This window comes from Meles meles, chromosome 8 (genome assembly GCF_922984935.1).
Source record: "Meles meles chromosome 8, mMelMel3.1 paternal haplotype, whole genome shotgun sequence".
Taxonomy (NCBI): domain Eukaryota; kingdom Metazoa; phylum Chordata; class Mammalia; order Carnivora; family Mustelidae; genus Meles; species Meles meles.
The window spans coordinates 111,308,834-111,332,309 of record NC_060073.1 but is presented as its reverse complement, the minus strand read 5'-3'; the positions used below and the strand labels follow the sequence as shown (position 1 = coordinate 111,332,309).

The window sequence follows — 23,476 nt, the reverse complement described above, 5'->3', positions numbered from 1 at the left end:
AAACTGATGATTTTCATATAGAAATACCTATCTTCTCTGGATTTTAATTAATATTTAACAACGCATTTCCTAAATTGAGTCCTTTAGGAATCCAGTTTCCAGGAAGGTAGTTTTGGATTGGGGCTTTTGGGGTTTTTTGGGGTTTGCTTTTGTTTTTGTTTAAGCAGGCTCCACACCCAGCAAGGAACCCGACGTGGGGCTCGATCTCCCAACCCTGAGATCAAGACCTGAGCCGAGATTAAGAGTCAGATGCTAATTGACTGAGTCAATGCCCCAAGAAAGGTCGTTTTTTGTATCATCTCCTGACCACTAGTATGGAGGCAGCAATATCAACTTTGACCTGCCCTTTTCCTAAACAAATTTTGGAAATCTGGACCTGAGAAGAAAAACCAGAGTGACTAGGAGAAATGATGTCACCTTTCACATCATCTTTTACAGATGCTAATAAGCATCAAAGTTGGGAGAAAAAAAAAAAGCCTCTTTCTCTTTGAGCCTTACAAATACATATTGTTTTTACAGAGAAGCACTTTATTTCCAGCAAATATTTGTCTCTACCACAACTTATTATACCTTCTAATAGGGCTAGCTATCCTTTTATACTCTGAGATTCTGAACCGAAAGTATTAAGTTGGTAAACTCAACAATGTTTAGCTGTTAGGAACTCACAGATCAAGTTCACAGCTAGGCTATGAACATTTCATAATAGACTGTTACTTCCTGGAAGAACAGGGTAAAAACTGGAGGATAAGCCAAGACTGGGTAAAGTTCAAGAGACAAGAGTATTAAAAACAAGGGCAAAAAGGGACAAAAATAGTGAATTCTGTCAGCCAGTGTCCTCCCCTACTTGATAAGACACCTGCCTGAAAAGAGAAAGGAGGAAAACCTTTTATCTCTTTCCAGGGAGATATTTGATGCTATTTCCCAGAAAGTATCAAAGCTGAACTATGCAGAAAAAAATGTGTCAACATGACAAGCTACGCATTTAACTGGTGCAAAGTGTGCAGTCAAAGAAAGCTGGAAGTAGGGTCTCTGCAGGGAATGACTCACCCATCTCCCTCTTTAGGGAAAGTGCTTCAAGTCCTTCCATTCAAATGAGCTAAAGGGAACCTTCAAAGAGGCTAAAAGAAGAATGGATCATGTTTACCGTTCCCCAGATTGAATGAAAGGAAACCATTTTATAGACCTACAATTTTCTAGAACTGCAAGAACTAACTTACAGTAAATCATCTTATAAAAGTCAAATTTGCAACACCAAGAGCGAAAAGAGACCAAGGTTCAGCAAAAACAGTTAGCGAAAGAATGAAAGCTCTTGGACAGCTCTGGCTGACAGTCAACTCTCAAGAGACTCACGGGGGCTTCATCCTCTGCCATTGCAAGGATAAGAAACTTTGAGTCTTTTCATCAAGGCCATTAGCCTTTGCCTTCCGAAATGTCCCGTCCAGCGATCTGACAGGTGTGAATAAAAACACCGGAAGAGGCACGGGTCATGTCCTAAGCTGCGAGGTGGCATCCTGGGGCAGACCCCCTGCATTGTTTGAGGGAAGGGCCTTTCTCATACCTAACCTCCCACGCCTTCCCCAGGCCTGTGAGCTCCTCCTGAGAGAGCACGATTCTTCACTCACCACACAAAAATGCTTATCAACCTCAACATCTACAAACTTCAAGTGTTACAAGGTTAAAAGCAAAATCAGTGCCATGACCAGCCACTGTCTTTTTTGCAACATGAAATTTTACCTCTTGATCTTTGACACCGAAGGGATGTTTTGCCTATGACTTTGCAATTTTATGCCTATACTAAATTTCCTAAATGCCAAGTATTCTTTTTTTTTTTTTTAAAGATTTTATTTATTTATTTCACAGAGAGAGATCACAGTAGGCAGAGAGGCAGGCAGAGAGAGAGAGAGAGAGGGAAGCAGGCTCCCTGCTGAGCAGAGAGCCCGATGCGGGACTCGATCCCAGGACCCCGAGATCATGACCTGAGCCGAAGGCAGCGGCTTAAACCACTGAGCCACCCAGGCGCCCCAATGCCAAGTATTCTTTACCTCGTCCAAATATTCCTTCTTTGACAAGGGTGCCGCAATGCCCCCGTCCTGTGAAAGACAGCCCATGGCGTCGTGCCATCGAAGCTTCTCAAAGGCTCCTGACCATCCTCCCAGCCTAAGTGCATGGGACCTTCCAAGGTATGGCTACTTCCTGCCCCTTCTTTAGATCAAAGCTTATCTTCTACTACCTCTAACTCGGCTGTGTTTCAGCAAGTTTATTCTCCTGTAGAATCTCAGCTGCCAAACTCTGGGGTTTTGCTGAGGTTGTTCTCAGTGGAAAGAACACAGGCTTTGGAGTCAGACGACCCTGGGCTCTTATCCCATTTCTGCCACTTATTAATTATGTGCAAGTCCCCCAACCATCCCCACCTTGGTTTCACAGCTGCGAGTAAAAATAAATAACGCCTATCTCACAGAGATTTTGTGAGGGGAAGAAGACAGTTGTGTAGAATTTCTGGTACATAACAGGCTTTTTTTTTTTCTAAACAGAAACTATTGTAATTAATAGTCGTGAAAAATGTACTCCTTTTCTTTCTCCTGGCTTCCCAAGAGTCAGCTCAGATCTGGACTGTGTCATTAATAAATGCTTTCTGGCCAAGAAAGTATCAAAAGGTCCCTTTGAAAACCAGGAACAACAGAGTAAATATTTACATTATAGTCACAACAGAGAGACTGAATTTATCTAGTTCACGCCTGTGTAGTTTCTACCTAAAATCAGCCAACACTGTAAAACTAGTTTAACTTTAAAAAAAAAAAAAGAATCCAATGTTCAATCTTTTTTTTTTTTTTTTTTTGGTCTCAGCAGACCCTCCACTGGACACTGCAGTCGTCTAAAATACACTCCTCTAGCGTCTACTCACTGAACTTTTACTCTCCCTTCCAGGCTCAGCTCAAGGACCACCACCTCTGAGAAGTCTTCTTGCACCACCAGACGGACCCGCTCCTAGGATTCGCCATCTTCCTGCTGTAGCACATAATACACTGGACCGTAATCACCTATTCTTGTGACAGCAGCCTTATTGGACAGCAAATTCTATGAAGACACAGATGCTCAAAGGCAATTTATTCAATGTTTCTTTAGCTGAAATCCAGTTATCTATCTGCTCAAGTATGACTGGCTTATATAGAAGACAGACACGAAGGCAGAAACTATCAACACGGTGCATTTGTAATTTTCAGATAAGAAACGTGCCTACCATAGCTAATGAAGCACTTGGAGCAGGAAAGTCTTCCAAAATAATCAAAATAATGCTAAGTAGTACCAAACATGTAGGCAAAGTGAAAGAGCCGGAGTTTCCATGACAAAAGATAGGCTGTCTCACTGTGTGACAACTGGACAGCATCAAAGTATTTATTAAAAACTCAGTCTTGGGGCGCCTGGGTGGCTCAGTGGGTTAAAGCCTCTGCCTTCGGCTCGGGGCATGATCCCAAGGTCCTGGGATCAAGCCCCGCATTGCGCTCTCTGCTCAGCAGGGAGCATGCTTTCCTCTCTCTCTCTGTGCCTGCCTTTCTGCCTACTTATGATGTCTGTCTGTCAAATAAATAAATAAAATCTTTTAAAAATAATAAATTAAATAAATAAAAATTCAGTCTTTCGTATTTACTGAATGGACTCACCCATGATCAGTTAGGTGACAATTATAAAGTACTCTGCTTTAAAAAGTACTTTTACCCCTATTGTTTTTATTTGGCATCAAACAAATCCTGACCTAATACACCACAACAGGTCTAACAAAACAGCTGTAGGACAGAAGAGCGATCAGGGCGTAATATAATCTGATGGATACTACCAAATTTGTTCATCATGACATCACCATGACAAATCTTTACTGAGGACCTAGAATACACAAACAACACTTACTTCAAGATGGAGGAAGTATTTTCTCTGCAGAAGGAGTTACTCTTTAAAAGAATGGATATCAACCCCACCCCAAAACCGTCAAATTCAAAGATGAGATAAAAGCACAAAAATTCTACATCAAGGTACAACCCTCTCAAGTCTGACTGACTACAGCATGGCATCAGTCCTGCTGATGCCCAGTATGACAATGCCTTCTGTCCCAACAGGGCTTTTTCCATCACCAGGAAAGTGATCACTTCCTATACATTCAAAATAGCAACATCTGAACTGAAGCACTCCCAAGTTCATCAAAGCAGGCAGAACAGAGCTCTAGGCACTCCTCCCAGGCAAACACTGGACAAAATGAATGGCAGATGCCAACATCTAAGAAAAAACTGGCCACTTCTAGGCTGGATCCCAAAACAAAGATCCCCAACACGGCCACCGTTAAACCAGAAACATAAATCGGAATCGATTGTGTCATTTCTGCTCTCCCAGCCAAACTGCAGGTTACTAGATTTATAAACCTCATCTATCTTGGCAACTGCCTTCATATAGTCTCAAAGTTTTATAAGTGATCAATCAAAACAGCAATACGTAATAATCTGTTTAAAAGGTAAAGTCAGTTTCCCAAAATTAAGCTGAAATTAACATCGTTTATTCAACCATTTATAAATGATATTATGCGTCCAACAGATTCCAGTAAATCAATTTCTAATGTGCAATCTTGGTCTAGGAGGGGAGTCTTCCTTCTATTGGCTTGTAGAACCAAATAAAATTTTACAAGGCAACTAAAACAAGGGGCAATTAAAAACATACCAACTCTCTGTAGCTAAAGGGAGACATCTAGAGGCAAAAGCTTAAAATTGCAGCTCTTCCTCACACCCTTGGGGATCTTGAGTTAGCCCTAAAGGAGAATTTTTATTATTTTTTAATTATTTTTATGTTCAGCTAGCCAACATATAGTTCATCATTAGTTTTTGATATAATGTTCAACAATTCATTAGTTTTATGTAACACCTTTTAAAATTCCTTCACTTAGGGAGTTCCTGGCTGACTCAGTCAGAGAAGTGTGTGACTCCTGATGTGGGGTTGTGAGCTGGACCCCCATGTGGAGTGTAGAGATTTCTTAAATAAGCTTTAAAAAAAAATTAAAATTCCTTTACCCAGCAATTATTCTCTAAACAAGGTGGTTTGTGAATTCAAGTCATGGAACAAAACACAATTTCAACTTATTACCTACGGCCCTCTACAATGACAATACTCCACAAATCCCAACAGGCCCAATTAAATCTCACTCATATGCTTACTTTAAATCTCATCCAATCTCTTGGTTCTGTTGGCAAAGTGGCACAGAAAAGTGATGGGCATGGCTTAAACGGGTAAGACACAGAGGTAATATTAACCCGCTTCACAGCAGAGCCCCAAGACGATCATATACACAAAATGCTTCAAGACCTTCTGAAAATTAATCCAAAAGAAACTACTTATTTTAATGAAAAAACAGTCTCATAAAATGGCAGATCTGACCAGGAAGATCTCTAGGTCATCCCTCTGTAACTGTCACTAACTCAAATGCCCTAGGGGGCCAAATAACCCAGGCTCAGGGCTGGCTGAGGTAAGGGCGGGGGGCGGGGTAAAATGGAGTCTGCCTTCCCCAAACTAAAGGCATCCCACTTTTTTCCTCTCAACCCTAAACTGGCCAGACTACCCACCCTCTCATGCTGACTCTACCACTTGCTCTGCTTTGTCTACATATTTCCCAAACTTTCTCCCATGATGCCTGATACTAAATGCAAATTTTAAAAAGAACAAGTAATACCAAATGTGTCCATGTCCATAAAACCTCTGGAGGAATATACTCCAAGGTGTTAACAACAGCTTGTTTATCTGGAGATAATGGGATTATAAATGGTTTTATTTTCCTATTTTAGCTATCATATTGGTTTTCTAATGAGAACAGAAAAAAAGTAACTTTTCATCCAAAAAAGTAGCATCAAGAGCCATGGCATACTGAGAATGACAGCAGGACTAACAGAAATCACATGAATCAAGGGGCTCAGTCAGTTAAGTGTCCAACTCTCAGTTTCAACTCAGGTCATGATCTCAGGATCTTGAGATCAAGTCCAGCATCAGGCTCTGCACTCAGCAAGGAGTCTAAGATTTTTCTCTCCCTCTCCTACTGCCCCTCCCCCACACTCACTTGTACACATGCGCACGCGCGCACGTGCTCTCTCTCTCTCTCTCTCAAATCTTGAAAGAAAGAAATCACATTAATCAAGAAGAAATATTTAGTGGCTACTTATCATCACTGTGCTATATCAGAACGTCATTTACTTTTGAGATTAGCAGCAAATAAATGCTGTACTTGAGGAAATAAAGCAACTGAGCTGAAATTTCAAAATTCAGGCAAAGGAAGCTCTCTCTTCCTCTTCCCCAGATTCCCTAAGGCCTTACCATAAAGATCAGGTCCATGAGGAGTAAAGACATTATACAAGACGATGTTCACTGGTGCGACTACCAGCTTCCCATAGTAGTAGCTATCAATGACCACCACAGGCACCTAAGACGGAGCAGAAAATAGATACCAATTGCAGGGTTTTCTTCTGGAAACGTGCTCCCAGTGCGAACAGGATAAACTTCAAAATGAGAAACAGAATGAATTTCTCATATTCTCTTTCCTATCAGTATGCTTTCACTACAACTTTAAAGCAAAACAAAAATCAAAACTCACCAGAAAGAGTATTAGGGCCACCAGAGACCAATGAAAGAAACTCCTCCACCTGTGTTTCATGACCAGCAAATCAAAGGCAATGGGTAAACTGTTTGACAGAGAAACGAAATAGGGAATCAAAGAAAACACTTAGAATGTAGACTCAAACAAGTCATTCACACAGACCTCATGCTAAACAGGAGGAAAAAATGTCTCTAGCAGTTAACAGTGAGGAAAGAAAGCTGATAGAGGACGTCTTCTCAACAATACAGTGTAACGGCCATTCAAAATACATTAATTGTAAGTGAATGTGCCCTGTGGTCCTATACCCACCCGGACAAATGAATGGTCATCTCCTCCATGATTTATAAAGATTTGGGTAATATTACACACTTTGATTTGTCGGTTCTGCTATGTCTCCTTCCAACACTATTTGCGCTTATCCCTTTCACTCAAATTCTTCAAGCAAGTGGCGTATGTATGTTGCCTTCACCATTTCTTCCTGAAGGCCTGGCTTCAAGCTCACGCGACGGACTAAGGTCAACAGGAATCTCCTCTCGGCCAGACCCAGTAACTCTTCACAACCTTCACCTCCCATGGTCTTTCTGCAGCACTTGACACAAAGCATCTGTTTCTTCCTCTAGGTTTCCTGGCTCCTGTTCTTTCCTGGCCTCTTCCTAAGTGCTCCTTTCCAGATGTCTTTTTTTGTGCCCTACCATGGTCCTAGGTTCCAGAAGCAAACTTCTCCTCTTCTTTTTCTACACGCATTTTCTCGGTAGGTACTTGCACTCTTGCATGAACAGTCACCTTCATATCCATGACCTCCAAATCCAGAACACTAATCGGAATCTTCACCCATGTTCCAGTCACAAGGAATGCCCTCCCCAGGCCAACCTCTTCCTACAGAACTTACCCAAATGTCAACTACAGGCTTTGCTCTTGACCCCTCTGCAGAACCAATGTCTCCCATCTCTGAATTCACATGGCATTACCATCTGTTGTTATTTAGCAATGTCGTGTGCTATCACAAGGTGTTTCTTCTGTGATATGAACTTTCACATTCTATTATCAAAATTTCATTTTGATGGGGAGGGCACGTTTTGCATGGAGCACTGGGTGTTGTGCAAAAAGAATGAATACTGTTACGCTGAAAAAATAAATAAAATGGAAAAAAAAATAAAACTAAAAATGAAATTAAAAAAAAATTTCATTTTGATTTCCTTTGCATTATCATTTTTTTTCTGCCCAATTAGCCACATTTCCATGGCATCTCTACATCTCCTTCAGTGAGGCATACTTTTAATTACTTGTTCAATGTCTGTCTTTCCTACTAAAACGTAAGCTCCAGAAGCAGGAACCGAAGTGTCTTTTTTTTTTTTTTTTTAATTTATTTGACAGAAATCACAAGTAGGCAGAGAGGCAGGCAGAGAGAGAGGAGGAAGCAGGCTCCACGCAGAGCAGAGAGCCCGATGAGGGGCTCGATCCCAGGACCCAGGGATCATGACCTGAGCCGAAGGCAGAGGCTTTAACCCTCTGAGCCACCCAGGCGCCCCCCGAAGTGTCTTCTTTATCAAAGTGTTAGCAGTGCCTAACACTAAGTATTCAATAAATGCCAGTCAATTGATAGCCATCCCGAAATCCCTTATCTCGGCTAAAGGGAGACCAATCAATACGTGCCCCCCAGAGGTATTTGAAGAACTCACAAAGTTCACTGCCAATGGTGCAGAGTAAAAGGAACGGAGGAACTGACAAAAAAGGCTAGAGAGGTAAAAAAGGAGGGAAGATCAGGACTTTGTGGGTCATGTTAGAATCTGAACCCATAGGGCAGGGGGTTCAAACTTCTTATTTAAAAGACCTAACAGGGAGCACCTGGGTGGCTCAGTTGGTTTAGCAACTGCCTTTGGCACAGGTCATGATCCCAGGGTCCCGGGATCGAGCCCCGCATCGAGCTCCCTGCTCAGTGGGGAGCCTGTTTCTCCCTCTCCCTCTGCTGCTCTGCCTGCTTGTGCTCTCTGCTCTCTGCTAAATAAATAAAATCTTTAAAGTCTTTAAAAATAAACAAATAAAGGACCGAACAGTATGTATTTTAGGCTATTAGGCTTTACAGGGCATATATGGTCTCTGCTGCATATTCTGTGTGTGTGTGTGTTTTGTTAACAACCATTTATAATGCAACAACTTCTTAGTTCTTGGGCTGTACAAAATAAGACCAACCGGACTGGGCCCACAGGTGACAGATTGCCAGCCTCTGTGACACAGAGGAATGGGGAAGCTACTGTAGAGTTTAAAACAAAACAGGGAGTGATATAGTCATATTTGCATTTCAGGACGGTAAGTCTAGTTTGATTATGGAGAGCAGATTTCCAGAGATCAAGCCTAGGGATGGGAAGGTCATTTAGCAGGCTGTATGGTAATCCAGGAGCAGAGGTGAAGAGGAGTAGTCAGAGTCAAGATACTCAGGAGGTACAATAAATAGAGACGAGTCACAGATAATTTTCAGGTTCCTGGTTCAGCACTGAGTAGATGGTGGTACCATTCATTGGGATAGAAACGTAGGTAAAAGAACAGATATAGACACAAGATAGTGAGCTCAGTTTTGTAAATGTTTAGCTATAGAAAAGGAGATATCTAATATATATGAGATGACTGGACCAGATTTAAGATATGGGAATCATCAAGATGAATGAAAGATAGGAGAAAAGATAGGAGAGGGCCTCACACAAAATCTTTAATATTTTGATGATATGCAAAATAGAAGACTGGCGGTGGGGAAACCAGCCTTGAAAGCACAATTAAGAAAATTTAGAATACTTATCCTCTAGAATACATTTAACTCTCCAAAAAATTTATTCCATAAATAAATTTCCATAAATGTATAGACATATATACAAAAAGGTCCATTGAAGCATTGTACATCATAGCAAAAACCAGAAAACTACGTATCTACCAGCAAGGCAAGGGCTAAATTATGGTCAGATAATGGAATGCTATGCAACCCAAAGAATGATCTAAGTCTACATACACAGAAGATATATAGTTTATCCCCTGTGGCCTCTGCTCTGGTGGGAGTACCCCGGCTGAGCTCCCAGGCACGTGCAGAGGGGACAGCTATGGGCTTTGGACACAGGCAACCCCAGGATGACTTGAAAGTAGGACATCTTTGGCCCTCCAGAAGAGAGAAAATTAGTGGCTGGTGATCAGTCCGTATGGCATTCTCAGATGCCTTTACCTGAGTGAGAAATCTGCCTCCATCAGGACCTCAGGTTTCTGGCAGTCCTATGTGACACCAGCACAGGACATTCCTGTAAATAAACTGCAGGACATGTGGTGCTTTGCAACACTGACATTTACTGCGTGTTGATGATGTGCCAGAATTGTTAACTCATTCTACTATCTTAATCCTCTCAACAGGCCTACCAGAGAAAGAACGCCAGGGGAAGGGGGAGAGAGAGAATCTTTTTTTTTTTTTTTAAAGATTTTACCCATTCATTTGACAGAGATCACAAGTAGGCAGAGAGGCAGGCAGAGAGAGAGGGAGAAGCAGGCTCCCGCCGAGCAGAGAGCCCCATGCGGGGCTCGATCCCAGGATCCTGGGATCATGACCTGAGCCGAAGGCAGAGGCTTTAACCCACTGAGCCACCCAGGTGCCCCAAGAGAGAGAATCTTAAGCAGGATCCAGGCCCCTGCAGATGCCAATGCTGGGCTCCATCTCAGCACCCTGGGATCATGACCTGAGTGAAGAGTCGGACGCTCAACCGATTGATCCAACCAGGTGCTCCAAAAAATTATTTGTTTAAAGGTTGGGATAGAGTAGGGTTCCCATTTTAGTTTGACATACATAGTAGTACAACTGCTAAATTAAGGGCATAAAGACTTTATAGATACATATTATAAACAAAACGTTACATAATATTACAACACAAAAAAGTCATTCTGAGATTATTTCAACAATATATCGAGAATGTTCTCCCTACATGCTAAAACAGCATTTGCTAACATTGCTGACGGTCAACATTCCACCTGCTAAAAGTGTCTTACTCCAAAAGGCTGTGTGATGCTTAATAAGGAAACCCTAGAAATGATCCTATTAAAAAAAGAGAAAAGAGGGGCGCCTAGGTGGCTCAGTTGTTAAGCATCTGCCTTTGGTTCGGGTCATGATCCCAGGGTGCTAGGATGGAGCCCCACATCGGGCTCCCTGCTCAGCAGGGAGCCTGCTTCTCCGTCTCCCACTCCCCCTGCTTGTGTCCCTCTCTTGCTGTGTCTCTCTCTGTCCAATAAATAAATAAAATCTTTAAAAAAAAAAAGTAGATATATGCAGTTACAGGATGATTCTATTTAAGAATTTATAATATGTATGCACATGTACATGCGTGTGCATTTACACACAGAAGAACAATTTCTGGAAAGATATATACAAAAGTATTCTTGACTATCTTTGAAGATTAGGCTAGGGGAAAAGAGAATTAAGAATTCTTTTCACCTCATACAAACTGGAACTTTTTTTTTTTTAAAAGATTTTATTTATTTATTTCTCAGAGTGAGCACAGGCAGACAGAGTGGCAGGCAGAGGCAGAGGGAGAAGCAGGCTCCCTGCTGAGCAAGGAGCCTGATGCGGGACTCGATCCCAGGATGCCGGGACCATGACCTGAGCCGAAGGCAGCCGCTTAACCAACTGAGCCACCCAGGCGTCCCTGGAACTTTTTTTCTAATAAAAATATACTACTACAGTTGATTTTTGAGCAACACAGGTATAAACTGTGTGGGTTAACATGTATTTGGGTGTTTTTAATAAATACAGCACAGTACTACAAATGTATCTTCTCTTCTTTTTTTTCATAGTAACATTTTCTTCTCTCTAGCTTACTTTATTGTAAGAATATATAATACAGGGCGTCTGGGTGGCTCAGTGGGTTAAGCCTCTGCCTTCGGCTCAAGTCATGGTCCCCGCGTCCTGCGTCCTAGGATCGAGTCCCACATCGGGCTCTCTGCTCAGCGGGAAGCCTGCTTCCCCCCCCTCTCTGCCTGCCTCTCTGCCTATTTGTGATATCTCTCTCTCTCTCTGTCAAATAAATAGATAAAACTTTAAAAAAAAAAAGAATATATAATACATAGAACATACAAAATACATGTGAATGGACTAAGTTACCGGAAAGGCTCTGTCAACAACAGGCTATCGTCAAGTTCCTGGGGAGTTAAAGTGACATGCAGGTTTTTCAACAGCGCAGGCTGTCAGCGCCCCCATGTTGTTCAAGGGGCCACTGTACTATAACGACTTCAACATCAAAGTACAGTATTTTTCTGAATTACTAGAGGGGCAGGTAAGAAGTGAAGGCAATGCAGACTAGAGCAAAAGTTGGGGGAACGAGGAACACAGGAGGAGTGAGAAACACTACGGCCCTTGGGAAAAGAGCTGCTGAGGCAAGAACTGGAGAGCGCAGGGAAGTCCGGTTTTAGGCCTGCTGAGTGGGAAACGCACAGCACAGAGTGGTCCAGTGTGCACAACACACCAGCGACAGGGTCAGGGAGGCCTGGGTCCAGAGGGAAAGAGTATCTCAAGCCAACTCCACGCTGAGCACAGAGCCCAATGCTGGGCTCAGTCTCACCACTGTGAGATCACAATCTGAGCCAAAATCAGGAGTCAGTGGCTTAACCGATTGAGCCACCCAGGCACCCCAGCAAACAGAATCTTAAAGGAAAATCACCCTCTTAGACTCTCTTTTCTCATGTATAAAGCACTAATGGCTGGGGAGCCTGGGAAGCTCAGCTGGTTAGACGACTGACTCTTGATTTCGGCTCAGGTCCTGATCTCAAGGTCCAGGGATCAAGCCCAGTGGGGAGTCAGCTTGGCCCTCTCCCTCTGCTCCTCCCCTGATTCATGCATACTCACTCTCTAATAAATAAAATATTTAAAAAATAATAAAAAAATAAAGCTCCTGGGGCATCTGGGTGGCTCACTGGGTTAAAGCCTCTGCCTTCGGCTCAGGTCATGATCTCAGGGTCCTGTGATCGAGCCCCACGTCGGGCTCTCTGCTCAGCAGGGAGCCTGCTTCCCTTCCTCTCTGTCTCTCTGCCTACTTGTGATCTCTGTCTGTCAAATAAATAAATAAAATCTTTAAAAAAATAAAAATAAAAATAAAAAATAAAGTTCCCATGATTGCATGTTTCCTGCAAAGCTGCTGTAAGGCATAGGGATAAAGTTCATAAGGGGTTTAACAGCAGCTAACATACAGCAGACTAACATACAACTTAATAATCACTATTCTTATTAGAATGAATCAACAATATGCACCAAGAGAAATATTCTTCCATTTCCCATAAGCTCTGTAAGCACAATTCGTTCCTGTAACTTTAGGTCATAAGCAGAGAACATGGAGATAAGCTAACACAGAGATTTACTATGTGCCCAGGGACACAAGGAAGATGAACTGTGTTGGTCCCTTACCCAAGAGCAGCACTGAACGGCCAGCCCAAGATAGCCCCAGCGGCTACTCCAAGCACAGCAACTGAAGTCTTGTCCATATACCAGCCAGTCACGGCTACCAACGTGGTATACATACAGAAGCTGCTAGGAAGGAATGCTGAAAAAGGAAAGAAATGGGAAACACAAAGAGGGGGGAGGGAGATAAGAGTTTGAGGTTTATTAGGTGTTACTAAAAATGTACCCACATTACACGATACCAATAACCAGGAACATATTTTGAGAAACAATGTATTAGAATTGTGCAGTGAAGTTATACTCGTTAAAAAAAAAAAAAATGAAGTTCAATGATTTTTATTTTCTCACTCTTGTTTTTTTTAATGGTACCAACACACCCTTAGTTAAAAGATGCCAAGCACACCATTCCTCTCCTGGCCTGTACCCTAAGTCCAAAATGTAGAGAATTCCAGGTTATATTTCCAGACAGGGAATATGCTGCAAGAAACTTAGAGCCATTGCTGACTATTTCTGGAGCAGTTTATCTTCTGATAGTTTTCTGAGACTGTCCTGGCGCTAACCTTTACCCCCTAGGAATTCTGGAAAGCCATCTCAAGGGCCAAATATTGGATGGCAATGCCGCTTTGCATCCTTCATCGACGGGCATAGATAGTTCGGGCTGTGAAAGTCCCTTAGTTACTTCCGTCTAGCATCACTCTGTTGTAGTAAACAGCAGAGGCTGAGTGCTTTTAGGGTCTCTGTGACAGTAACATGCGATCCATTACATGTGATTCTACACAAAAATGCAGGGGCACCTGGGTGGCTCAGTGGGTTAAGGCCTCTGCCTTCAGCTCAGGTCATGATCCCAGGGTCCTGGGATTGAGCCCCACATCGGGCTCTCTGCTCAGCAGGGAGCCTGCTTCCCCCCACCCCCCGCCTGCCTCTCTGCCTTGTGCTTGTGATCTCTGTCAAATAAATAAATAAAATCTTTTTTAAAAAAAAAATGCAGATCTGCCTCTCCAGGCTGCACAAGCCGACCTCGCCTAGAGCACTAGGGAAGAAACAGCGGCACGAGGCCAGCACCACAATCAGGCCATGTGATCTCCCAAACTCAGGAAAGGCTTTAGAGGCTGTGTATCAAAGGGTGCCTTGAACTTCTCTGCCTTCTCGTTCTTGGCTGGGATGACAAAGTTAAAGGTACTCCTGAGTATCTCCCTCTTATAAGAATCCACTTTAGGAGTAGCAAAGTAACCAAAAAACAGAAGGTAAAAGCTTCGCAGATAAATGCTCTATAATACCGATGCTCTCTGCAAAGTTGTCAGTTATAGCCACCAATGCAGAGGACAAGGGAACAGAGGAATCGGAGGTCTCTGCTGGCCTGGAAGGGAGAGCACGGTCTCCCTGAGGACGGTGACTCTCATAAGGTCTCTGCACAACCACATAGATTTTGATACTGTCAATGAAGTTAAATGTACACTTTTGTGCTAGATACGATTCTTGTGTATATTTTGTGTGTATACTAGATTCTGGTACACACAAACAAATTAAAATTGAGATAATTACATCTAGTAGCTTAATTTTTCCAGAGAAGTGGAAACAGGCTACCTTTTGGCAGTAGGCCACCATGGCTCAGAGAACAGAAATGTGTAACAGCAGCACGGCTCGCAAGCCACCACTCTAAGGTTGTATCCTCATTCTCTTTAAGGATACTATTTGAAAAAAGGAAAAAAAGGCCCAGAGGATGCATACCTTTATAGAACACATTGCAAATAATGGGCAGAAAGCAGAACCACAAAGAACAGGGTTTTTAGACATAAAAAAGAGCAAAATAACAAAATTGTCTTTCTTCCCCTAACAGCAAGAAAAGGCAGAAGGTGCTGATGTCTTTCAGTCTGGTTTAAAAAAAAAAAAAAAAAAAATACAGGGGCGCCCGGGTGGCTCACTGGGTTAAGTGTCTGCCTTCAGCTCAGGTCATGATCTCAGGGTCCTGGGATTGAGCCCCACATCGGGCTCTCTGCTCAGCAGGGAGCCTGCTTCTCCCTCTCTCTCTGCCTGCCTCTCTGCCTACTTGTGATCTCTGTCAAAAAAATAAATAAAATCTTTAAAAAAATTTTTTTTAATACAATAATAGAAAGCTCTACTACTTAGGAGTTCTCTGACACCCAGTAGGTCATTCCACTTTTCTCAATTTCCATGTCCTCATCTGCAAAAATGAGAAAGTATTGGTCTTACCCCTAACACAAAATTGCTGTAAGGATTGATGAAGATCACGCAGGTAACAGTGCTCTGCAAATTACTGATATTCTATCTCAACATAATCTACGCCTGCACAAGTTCTTCCTTTCAATGCAGCTGTGAAAGTTCAGTGTACCTGTTACACCCTCACCTGCCCCTGTACTTACCTGATGAGGAGCAAAACATGCCAGTGCTAAGAACCAAGAAGGCCAGCATCATTCGACTTACATGCAACCCAAACTTCTTGCACACAGCCCTAGAAGAAAGGCAAAGACCATCAGCATAGTCAATCTTAAGGACAGACATTTCGAATCAAAGGAAAAAACATGCCCCCATCGCAGGGAACACTCAAGATCTAAAGTCAAACACAAAACTGCTTCTGTGAGGACAATGCATGGGAAAGTGCTCAGAAGACTGTCTGGAACAGAATTGCTTAATAAATAGTAGTTACAAGACAAAAAGGCGAGGAGACACACGAAGGGTTAATAAGAAGTTGTCTAAGTCCACACTTCTCAAATCCAAGGAATGACAGTCTTCTCTACTTCATTCTTGGAGGTTTTAACCCTGTTAACATTCTTAGGAATTATTACCGCTTCATTTAGTCCACATTTGTGCAGACATACCCCTCCCTGGGTTAACTGTCGGCTGGCTCAGGTTCCTCAGCGCATCTCAGAGCTGCTTTCTAAATTTTGCTTCTTCCTAAGTATATCCTTCATGAGTTCATTTAGGGAGGATCTGTTAATGGCAAATTTCCTTTTTGTTTGGTTTCTCTCCCTCTTTTTTTTTTTTTTTTTTTTTTTAGCTGAAAAGCCTTACTAAGCTGCTGGTCTTAAAAGATGGCTTGGCTGAGTACACAAATTAAGGATGACAATCATTTTCTCTGAGTACTTTAAAGTTTTATCTTCTGGCTTTTGAGAAGGCTTCTGTCAATCTAACATCCCTTCGTGCTATTCTATTAGTTCTTTGCCCTTGGTGTTCTACGTGGTTCACTAATTCCTTATTTATCCAGCTCAGGATATGTTAGGCTCCCAGAATCTATGAATTAGCATCTTTTTTTTCATCAATTGTGGAAATTCTTAGGTACTACTTCCCTAAGTACTGTCTCTCCCCACTCTATCATCTCCTAGAATCTGACTGAATCTGTCAATACGGGTTTAACATCTTTATATTTCCCTTACATTTCCCTTCTATTTCCTTTCTGTCACTCTGTACTTCATTCCTACTGAGCTCTTCAGATCAATCTTCTCGTTTGTTAGTGTCTAGCCATTCAAATTAACCACTGCGTGTTAAATATCGATTCTGCTTTCATTCCTAGAAGTTCTGTGTGGTTCTCTCTCAGATCTGCTGGGTTATCTTCATAGTCTCATTCCTTATTTTTCTTTTATCTTCTTTATTGTATTGTGGTAAGAACAGGTAATCAGGGGGTCTACCTTAACAGATTTTTAAGCATACGATACAGTACTGTTATCTGCACAATGTCGTACGATAGCTCTCTAGACTTACTCATCTAACACAACTGAAATTTTATACCCACTGATTAGCAACTTCCCATTTCCCCCTCTACCCAGCCCGACAATCACCAACCTGTGCTTTGCTCCTACGAGTCTGACTATTTAGAGTCCCATAGGTGGCATCAGTGGTGGTTGTCCATCTGGAACTGGGTAGCTCACTTAGCACAACATCCTCAAGGTTCGTGCATGTTGTCACACACTGCAGGATTTCCTTCTTTTTCAAGACTGAATATTCCATCCTAGGCATATACCACATTTCCCCCATTTATCGGTCAATGGACACTAAAGTTGTTTCCAGTCTTGGTTATTGTGAAAAATGTTACAAAGAACATGGAAGTGCAGATACCTCTTCAAGATCCTGTTTTAATTCTTTTAGATAAATACCCAGAAATTGATTGCTGGATCATATGGTAGTTCTATTTTTAGTTTTTTAAGGAACCTCCATACAATTTGTACAGTGGCTATACCATTTGGTATTCCCACCAACAGGGTGCAAAAGTTCCAATCCTACATCCTTGCCAATACCGATTTGTGGTTTGGGCGGGGGGCTTTACAAGAGCCATTCTAACAAGTATAAAGTTATAGCTCACTGCAGTTTTGACTTGCATTTCCCTGAAATACAGTGACACTGTATATGTTTTCAAATACCCGCTGGCTAAGTGCATAGCATCTTTTTTTTTTCTCTAAGATTTTATTTATTTATTTGACAGACACAGATCACAAGCAGGTAGAGAGGCAGGCAGAGAGGGAGGAGGAAGCAGGCTCCCTGCCGAGCAGAAAGCCCGATGTGGGGCTCGATCCCAGGACCCTGGGATCATGACCTGAGCCAAAGGCAGAGGCTTTAACCCACTGAGCCACCCAGATGCCCCAAGTGTATAGCATCTTTAAAGAAGTGTCTATTGAAGTTCTTAGTCCATTTTTAATCAGATTAATGGGGTTTTTTGGTATTGAGTTGTAGGAGTTCCTTATATATTTTGGAATAGAACCTCTTTTCAGATTATGGTTTGTAAGTATTTCCTTCCATTCTCTAACTTCCTTTTCACTCTATGGATTATTTAGGTTCTTGTTTCTTATTCATGTTTTCAAATTCCTTTTTTATTTACAAATATCAAATATATTTATGTTCTTATTTTAGTAATTCCTAATCAACAAAGTCTTCCATGTCAGCTTTCTGTTATTATTGCTGTTGGTTCTCATGTACAACAACTTGTTCGCTTCTGTACTTTATTTTGAGATTTTTATTATAATTTCTTGTTTACTAGAACTGTATAGTAATTCTTTGACACCTGGGTTAAAGATCCATTTCTCTTGAGAAGCCTCCCCTTTTGCTTTTGCAAGATACCTATGGGCACTACCAATCCAGAAAAATTTAAATAAATTCTCAACTTTCGGGGGATCGTGTAAGGTGATGTTCATTCAGTCCTTAACCAATGTGAAAACCAATATATGGTTACAATCCTTAAAGACAGCACTAGCTTGCTTCCTTCTCTGTGCCACCCAGAGTCAAGGCCAAAGAATTTCTGTGTCTGAAATTTTTAACTGTTTTCTAGTGGGGATATTTTTAATAATAATCATTATGTCTAAATACCTTTTAAAGCATTATTAACATGTTAGGCTACATGTAAAAAAAAGTGGCTCTTATTACTGCAACACTTAAATGCTTAATACTTCCACTAATATTCAATCAACCGATAGGTACTTGGTGAAAGACAACGTACTGAGTGCAAGTAAGAGCAGTCAGTCTCACAATGGGAATAATTTCCTATCACCTAAGCTCAAGGGGAAGAGGTAAATCATGATTCTGTATCTTGCAACCAAAATTAAGACTCTACTAAATCCTACCACAGGAAACGCCAGTTACCCATATATTAACTTTACATGAGGATACAGAACTTAATGCACCTCAGGAAGGAAAGTCATAATTAAAAGTTTTCCCCTCCAACAGTGTTTCAAAACATCAGGTCCCACTTCTTTCCTCAACAAATTAAAAATATAATGACCATATAATCCAGCAAACCTACTTCAGGGTATACATCCTAAGGACATGAAATCACTATCTCAAAGGGATAGCTGTAGGCCCATGCTTACTGCAGTACTATTCATAATAGCCAAGACACAGAAACAACCTAAATGTCCACCTATAAATGAGCGGATAAAGGAAATGTGGTATACATGTACAGCAGAATATTATTCAGTCATAAATTTAAAAAGAAAATCCTACCACTTGCAACACGTGGATGGACCTTGAGGGCATTATGCTAAGTGAAACGTCAGACAGTGAGAGACAAATCCTGTATCATCTCACATGTGGAATCTAAAAAAAGCCAACCTTGCAGAAACAGAATAGAATGGTGGTTGCCAGGGGCTGAGGAAGCAGAGGACAGGGAGGAGACAGAAGATTAGGAGATGGTGGCCAAAGCATACAAACTTCCAGTTAGAAGATGAGTAAGTTCTGGGGGATCCCGTATACATCATGGTGACTATAGTTAACAATACAATATTAATGTACTTGGAAGCTGCTAATAGAGAATCTTAAAATGTTCTCGCCACACACAAAGTGGGAAGTGATGGATGTGTTAACTAACCTTACTGTGGTACTTCATGACATATGCATTTATCAAATAATCATGCTGTACATCTTAAATTCACACAGTATTATTTCAATTATATGTCAATAAAGCAAAAAAAAAATTTTTAAGTCCTACTTTTTTTTTTTTTTTAAGATTTTATTTATTTGATAGAGAGACACAGCCAGATAGGGAACACAAGCAGGGGGAGTCGGAGAAGGAGAAGCAGGCTTCCTGCTGAGCAGAGAGCCCAATACGGAATTCGATCCCAGGACCCTGGGACCAGGGTCTGAGCCAAAGGCAGACACTTAACAACTGAGCCACCCAGACATCCTTAAGTCCTACCTCAAATACAGTATTAGGAGCTACGAGGAAGTGTTTTCTATCACAAACACTGATTACGATCAGAAAAAAAAATCTTATGCTATATTGGGCTTCCACCATAGCACTTTAAGCAGCAAAGTTTTATACTCACTTGTAAAAGTAAAGTTCACAGATACAGCTCACAAAAGCCAGGAGACATCGTAAAAAGTAGAAGACAAGAATCTGAAAGAAACCCAGAGCAAGAAAACAGAAGTCACAGAAACAAAACTCTTAAAGATGAAAAACCACCTCCATTTGTCATTCATAACACTGAATTGGCATAATCCTTTTGAAAAGCAGCATGTATCAAGGACCACACACATATTCCTACCCCTAGACCGAGTACAGCTATTTCTACAAGACCAGCTCGCAGAAGTAACTTGGACTAAACAGGGAAGGTTAGTTCTACTCATGAAAATGGTAAGTGCGGCAGTATTACATTAGGAAAAAACTGCTCAAAAAAAAACTACACAACGTCCAATGATGGGGAAATGGTTCAATCAATTATGCATATGTATTTCATGGACTATTACACAGATCTTAAAATTCACAATTATAGCAACAGTGGAAAAATTCACATAAAACTCATACATTCAACAAACATTACCTAAACAACCATAATATATTGGTAATGACAGATAGTTACTCAATACTAGGTAAAAATACACATTATTTTACACATCAGAATTATAGCTGTGGAAATGAGAAGCATAGGAGATGACTGAAAAGAAATGTAGTAAAATGGTTAAGGTGGCTCTATCAGGCTGCCGGGACTTAGGTATATACTTTCCCTCCTGTCTTCCAAACACATGTAATGTGATTAATTTCGTAATTAAGAACATCAACTTAAAAAACAATAACAGGGGTTATATTTAATAGTTTTCATACTATAGTGCATACTGAGAGCATTGAATACTTCAGAATGTAAGCACTAGGGGCGCCTGGGTGGCTCAGTGGTTTAAGCCGCTGCCTTCGGCTCGGGTCATGATCTCAGGGTCCTGGGATCGAGCCCCGCATCGGGCTCTCTGCTTGGCAGGGAGCCTGCTTCCCTCTCACTCTCTCTGCCTGCCTCTCTGCCTACTTGTGCTCTCTCTCTGTCAAATAAATAAATAAAATCTTTAAAAAAAAAAAAAAAAAGAATGTAAGCACTAAATATATATCATGATTAAGATTACTGCATGTAACTTAGGAATACTTCATATTTTTCAACACCATGAACAAAATATTCCAAAGAGAGCTCAATAAACCAATCCATTAAATGCCAGATTCATTCATTACTTCAATAAAAACATACTGAAAGCCTAATATACACTGAGCACTATTCTAAATGCTGCTAGAAATTCAGATAATTTTAGTACAAAGTATCTACACATGTAAGGACCCCTCATCTAATTAAGTATAAAACATTTGGAAAGTTAAAAATTAGGGGCACCTGGCTGGTTCAGTCAGAAGGGCATGTGTCGCTTGGGGTTGTAAGTTCGAGTCCCACATGGGGTGTAGAGATTACTTTAAAATTTGGGGGCACCTGGGTGGCTCAGTGGGTTAAGCCTCTGCCTTCGGCTCAGGTCATGATCCCAGTGTCCTGGGATCGAGCCCCGCATCAGGATCTCTGCTCGGCGGGGAGCCTGCTTCCCCTCCCTCTCTGCCTGCCTCTCTGTCTACTTGTGTTCTCTCTGTCAAATAGATAAATAAGATCTTTTTAAAAAACAAAAAAAGATTTTATTTGACAGAGACACAGCGAGAGAGGGAACACAAGCAGGGGGAGTGGGAGAGGGAGAAGCAGGCCTTCCGCTGAGCAGGAAGCCCTACACGGGCTTGATCCCAGAACCGGAGCCAAAGGCAGAGGCTTAATGACTGAGCCACCTAGGCACCCCATTGAAAATAAAATCTTTTAAAAAATAGCTAAAAATTAACCCTTAATTAATGTAAGAATTGTATTTGGACCAGACAACAATGCCCCAACAATTAACACGCAACACATACCTAGAAATGTTGGTCAGTGCAGAAGGACACACGAAAAAAGGAGGGATAAGGAATGGAAGAAGCTAAACTCTATCTACACAGATGGAAGAGAATCCAAGATATACACCTGATACACCAGGGACACTAATAAGGAAATTTAGCGAGATTTAGATTAAGATTAAAAAACAAAAATCAGTGTATTCCTATCAGCAATGACCACCAAAAAAACCAGCAAAACAAGATTCCTTTCATAACAGCAACAAAAAAGTATGAAGAATGTAGGCATTAAGCTTCCCAAAACTTGGTAAGACTGAAATGGGTCCATTTACAAATTTTATTAAAGGATACAGAAAACCTGACTAATTAGATAAATACATCATCTTAAGGATGGAATGACAAACCTATAAAAATACTGATTTTCATATTAATATATAATTCAATGGGATTCCAATAAAGAAAAAAAAACAGCACTTGGGGGAGGGGCAAATGTGAAATGATTTTTAAAGTACAACTTTTAAAATGGACAAAGTGGAAAATTTATCAACCAGATTAACACACACTACAAAGCCATAATAATAAAAATATGGTACTGGGGCACCTGGGTGGCTCAGTGGGTTAAAGCCTCTGCCTTCAGCTCAGGTCATGATCTCAGCGTCCGTCCTGGGATCGAGCCCCGCATCGGGCTCTCTGCTCAGCAGGGAGCCTGCTTCCTCCTCTCTCTCTCTCTGCCTGCCTTTCTGCTTAATTGTGATCTCTGTCTGTCAAATAAATAAATAAATCTTTAAAAAAAAAAAATATGGTACTAACAATTTGACCAATGACCTAGAATAAGGAGGACATAAACAGACCCATACATGTGGGAATAAGGTGTATGATAGATAAGGTATTACAAATCAGAAGAGAAAGGATGGATTATTTAGCAGATGGTACTGAAAAATCCAGTTCACTATGTCACAAAAAATAAAGCTGCATCTTTCTACTATTTTTTTTTTATAAAGATTTTATTTATTTGACAGATGGAGATCACAAGTAGGCAGAGTCAGGCAGAGAGAGAGAGGAGGAAGCAGGCTCCCTGCCAAGCAGAGAGCCCGATGCGGGGCTCGTTCCCAGGACCCTGGGATCATGACCTGAGCTGAAGGCAGAGGCTTTAACCCACTGAGCCACCCAGGCGCCCCACATCTTTCTACTATTAATAAAAAATAATATTCAAGGGGTGTCTGGGTGGCTCAGTCATTGAGCATCGCTCTTCAGCTCAGGTCATGATCCCAGAGTCCTGGGATCGAGCCCCGTATCGGGCTCCCTGATCAGCGGGAAGCCTGCTTCTCCCTCTCCAGCACCCCTGTGCTTGTGTTCCCTCTCTATCTGTCATAAATAAATAAAATCTTAAAAATAGAGATTACTTAACAATAAAATTCTTTTTAAAAATATTAAAAGGTATTAAAGCCTTATATGTGACAGGTAAAATTATAAAGCTAAGAAAATACTTTTCAAAAATGTTTCTTTTTTTGGCGGGGGGGGTGCCTGGGTGGCTCGGTGGGTTAAAGCCTCTGACTTCGGCTCAGGTCATGATCCCAGGGTCCTGGGATTTAGCCCCACGTTAGGCTCTCTGCTCAGCAGGAAGCCTGCTTTCTCCTGTCTCTCTGCCTGCCTCTCTGCTTACTTGTGATCTGTCAAATAAATGAATAAAGTCTTAAAAAAATAAAATGAACTATTTCATTTTTATAACTTGAGAGAAAGAGCAAGAGAGCACAAGCAGGGTAAAGGGTAGAGGGAGAAGCAGCCTTCCCGCCAAGCAGGGAGCTCAATGCAGGAGTTGATCCCAGAACTC

General features: G+C 41.5%; 1 protein-coding gene across 3 annotated transcripts in view; it reads right to left on the bottom strand.

Annotated features, from left to right (window-relative positions):
* The window catches only part of ALG9 (ALG9 alpha-1,2-mannosyltransferase), a 96,032-nt gene that overhangs the window by 64,959 nt on the left and 7,597 nt on the right, over positions 1 to 23,476 (bottom strand). For 2 of the 3 annotated variants that reach the window (XM_046017156.1, XM_046017155.1), the window contains 5 exons: positions 19,799 to 19,869; positions 15,413 to 15,501; positions 13,038 to 13,173; positions 6,617 to 6,704; positions 6,340 to 6,445 (listed from right to left, as the gene is read on the bottom strand). In XM_046017156.1, the coding sequence (XP_045873112.1) occupies positions 6,340 to 6,445; positions 6,617 to 6,704; positions 13,038 to 13,173; positions 15,413 to 15,501; positions 19,799 to 19,869 (490 nt within the window). The remainder of the gene's footprint in view (positions 1 to 6,339; positions 6,446 to 6,616; positions 6,705 to 13,037; positions 13,174 to 15,412; positions 15,502 to 19,798; positions 19,870 to 23,476) is intronic. The other variant, XM_046017157.1, reaches the window with a different exon arrangement.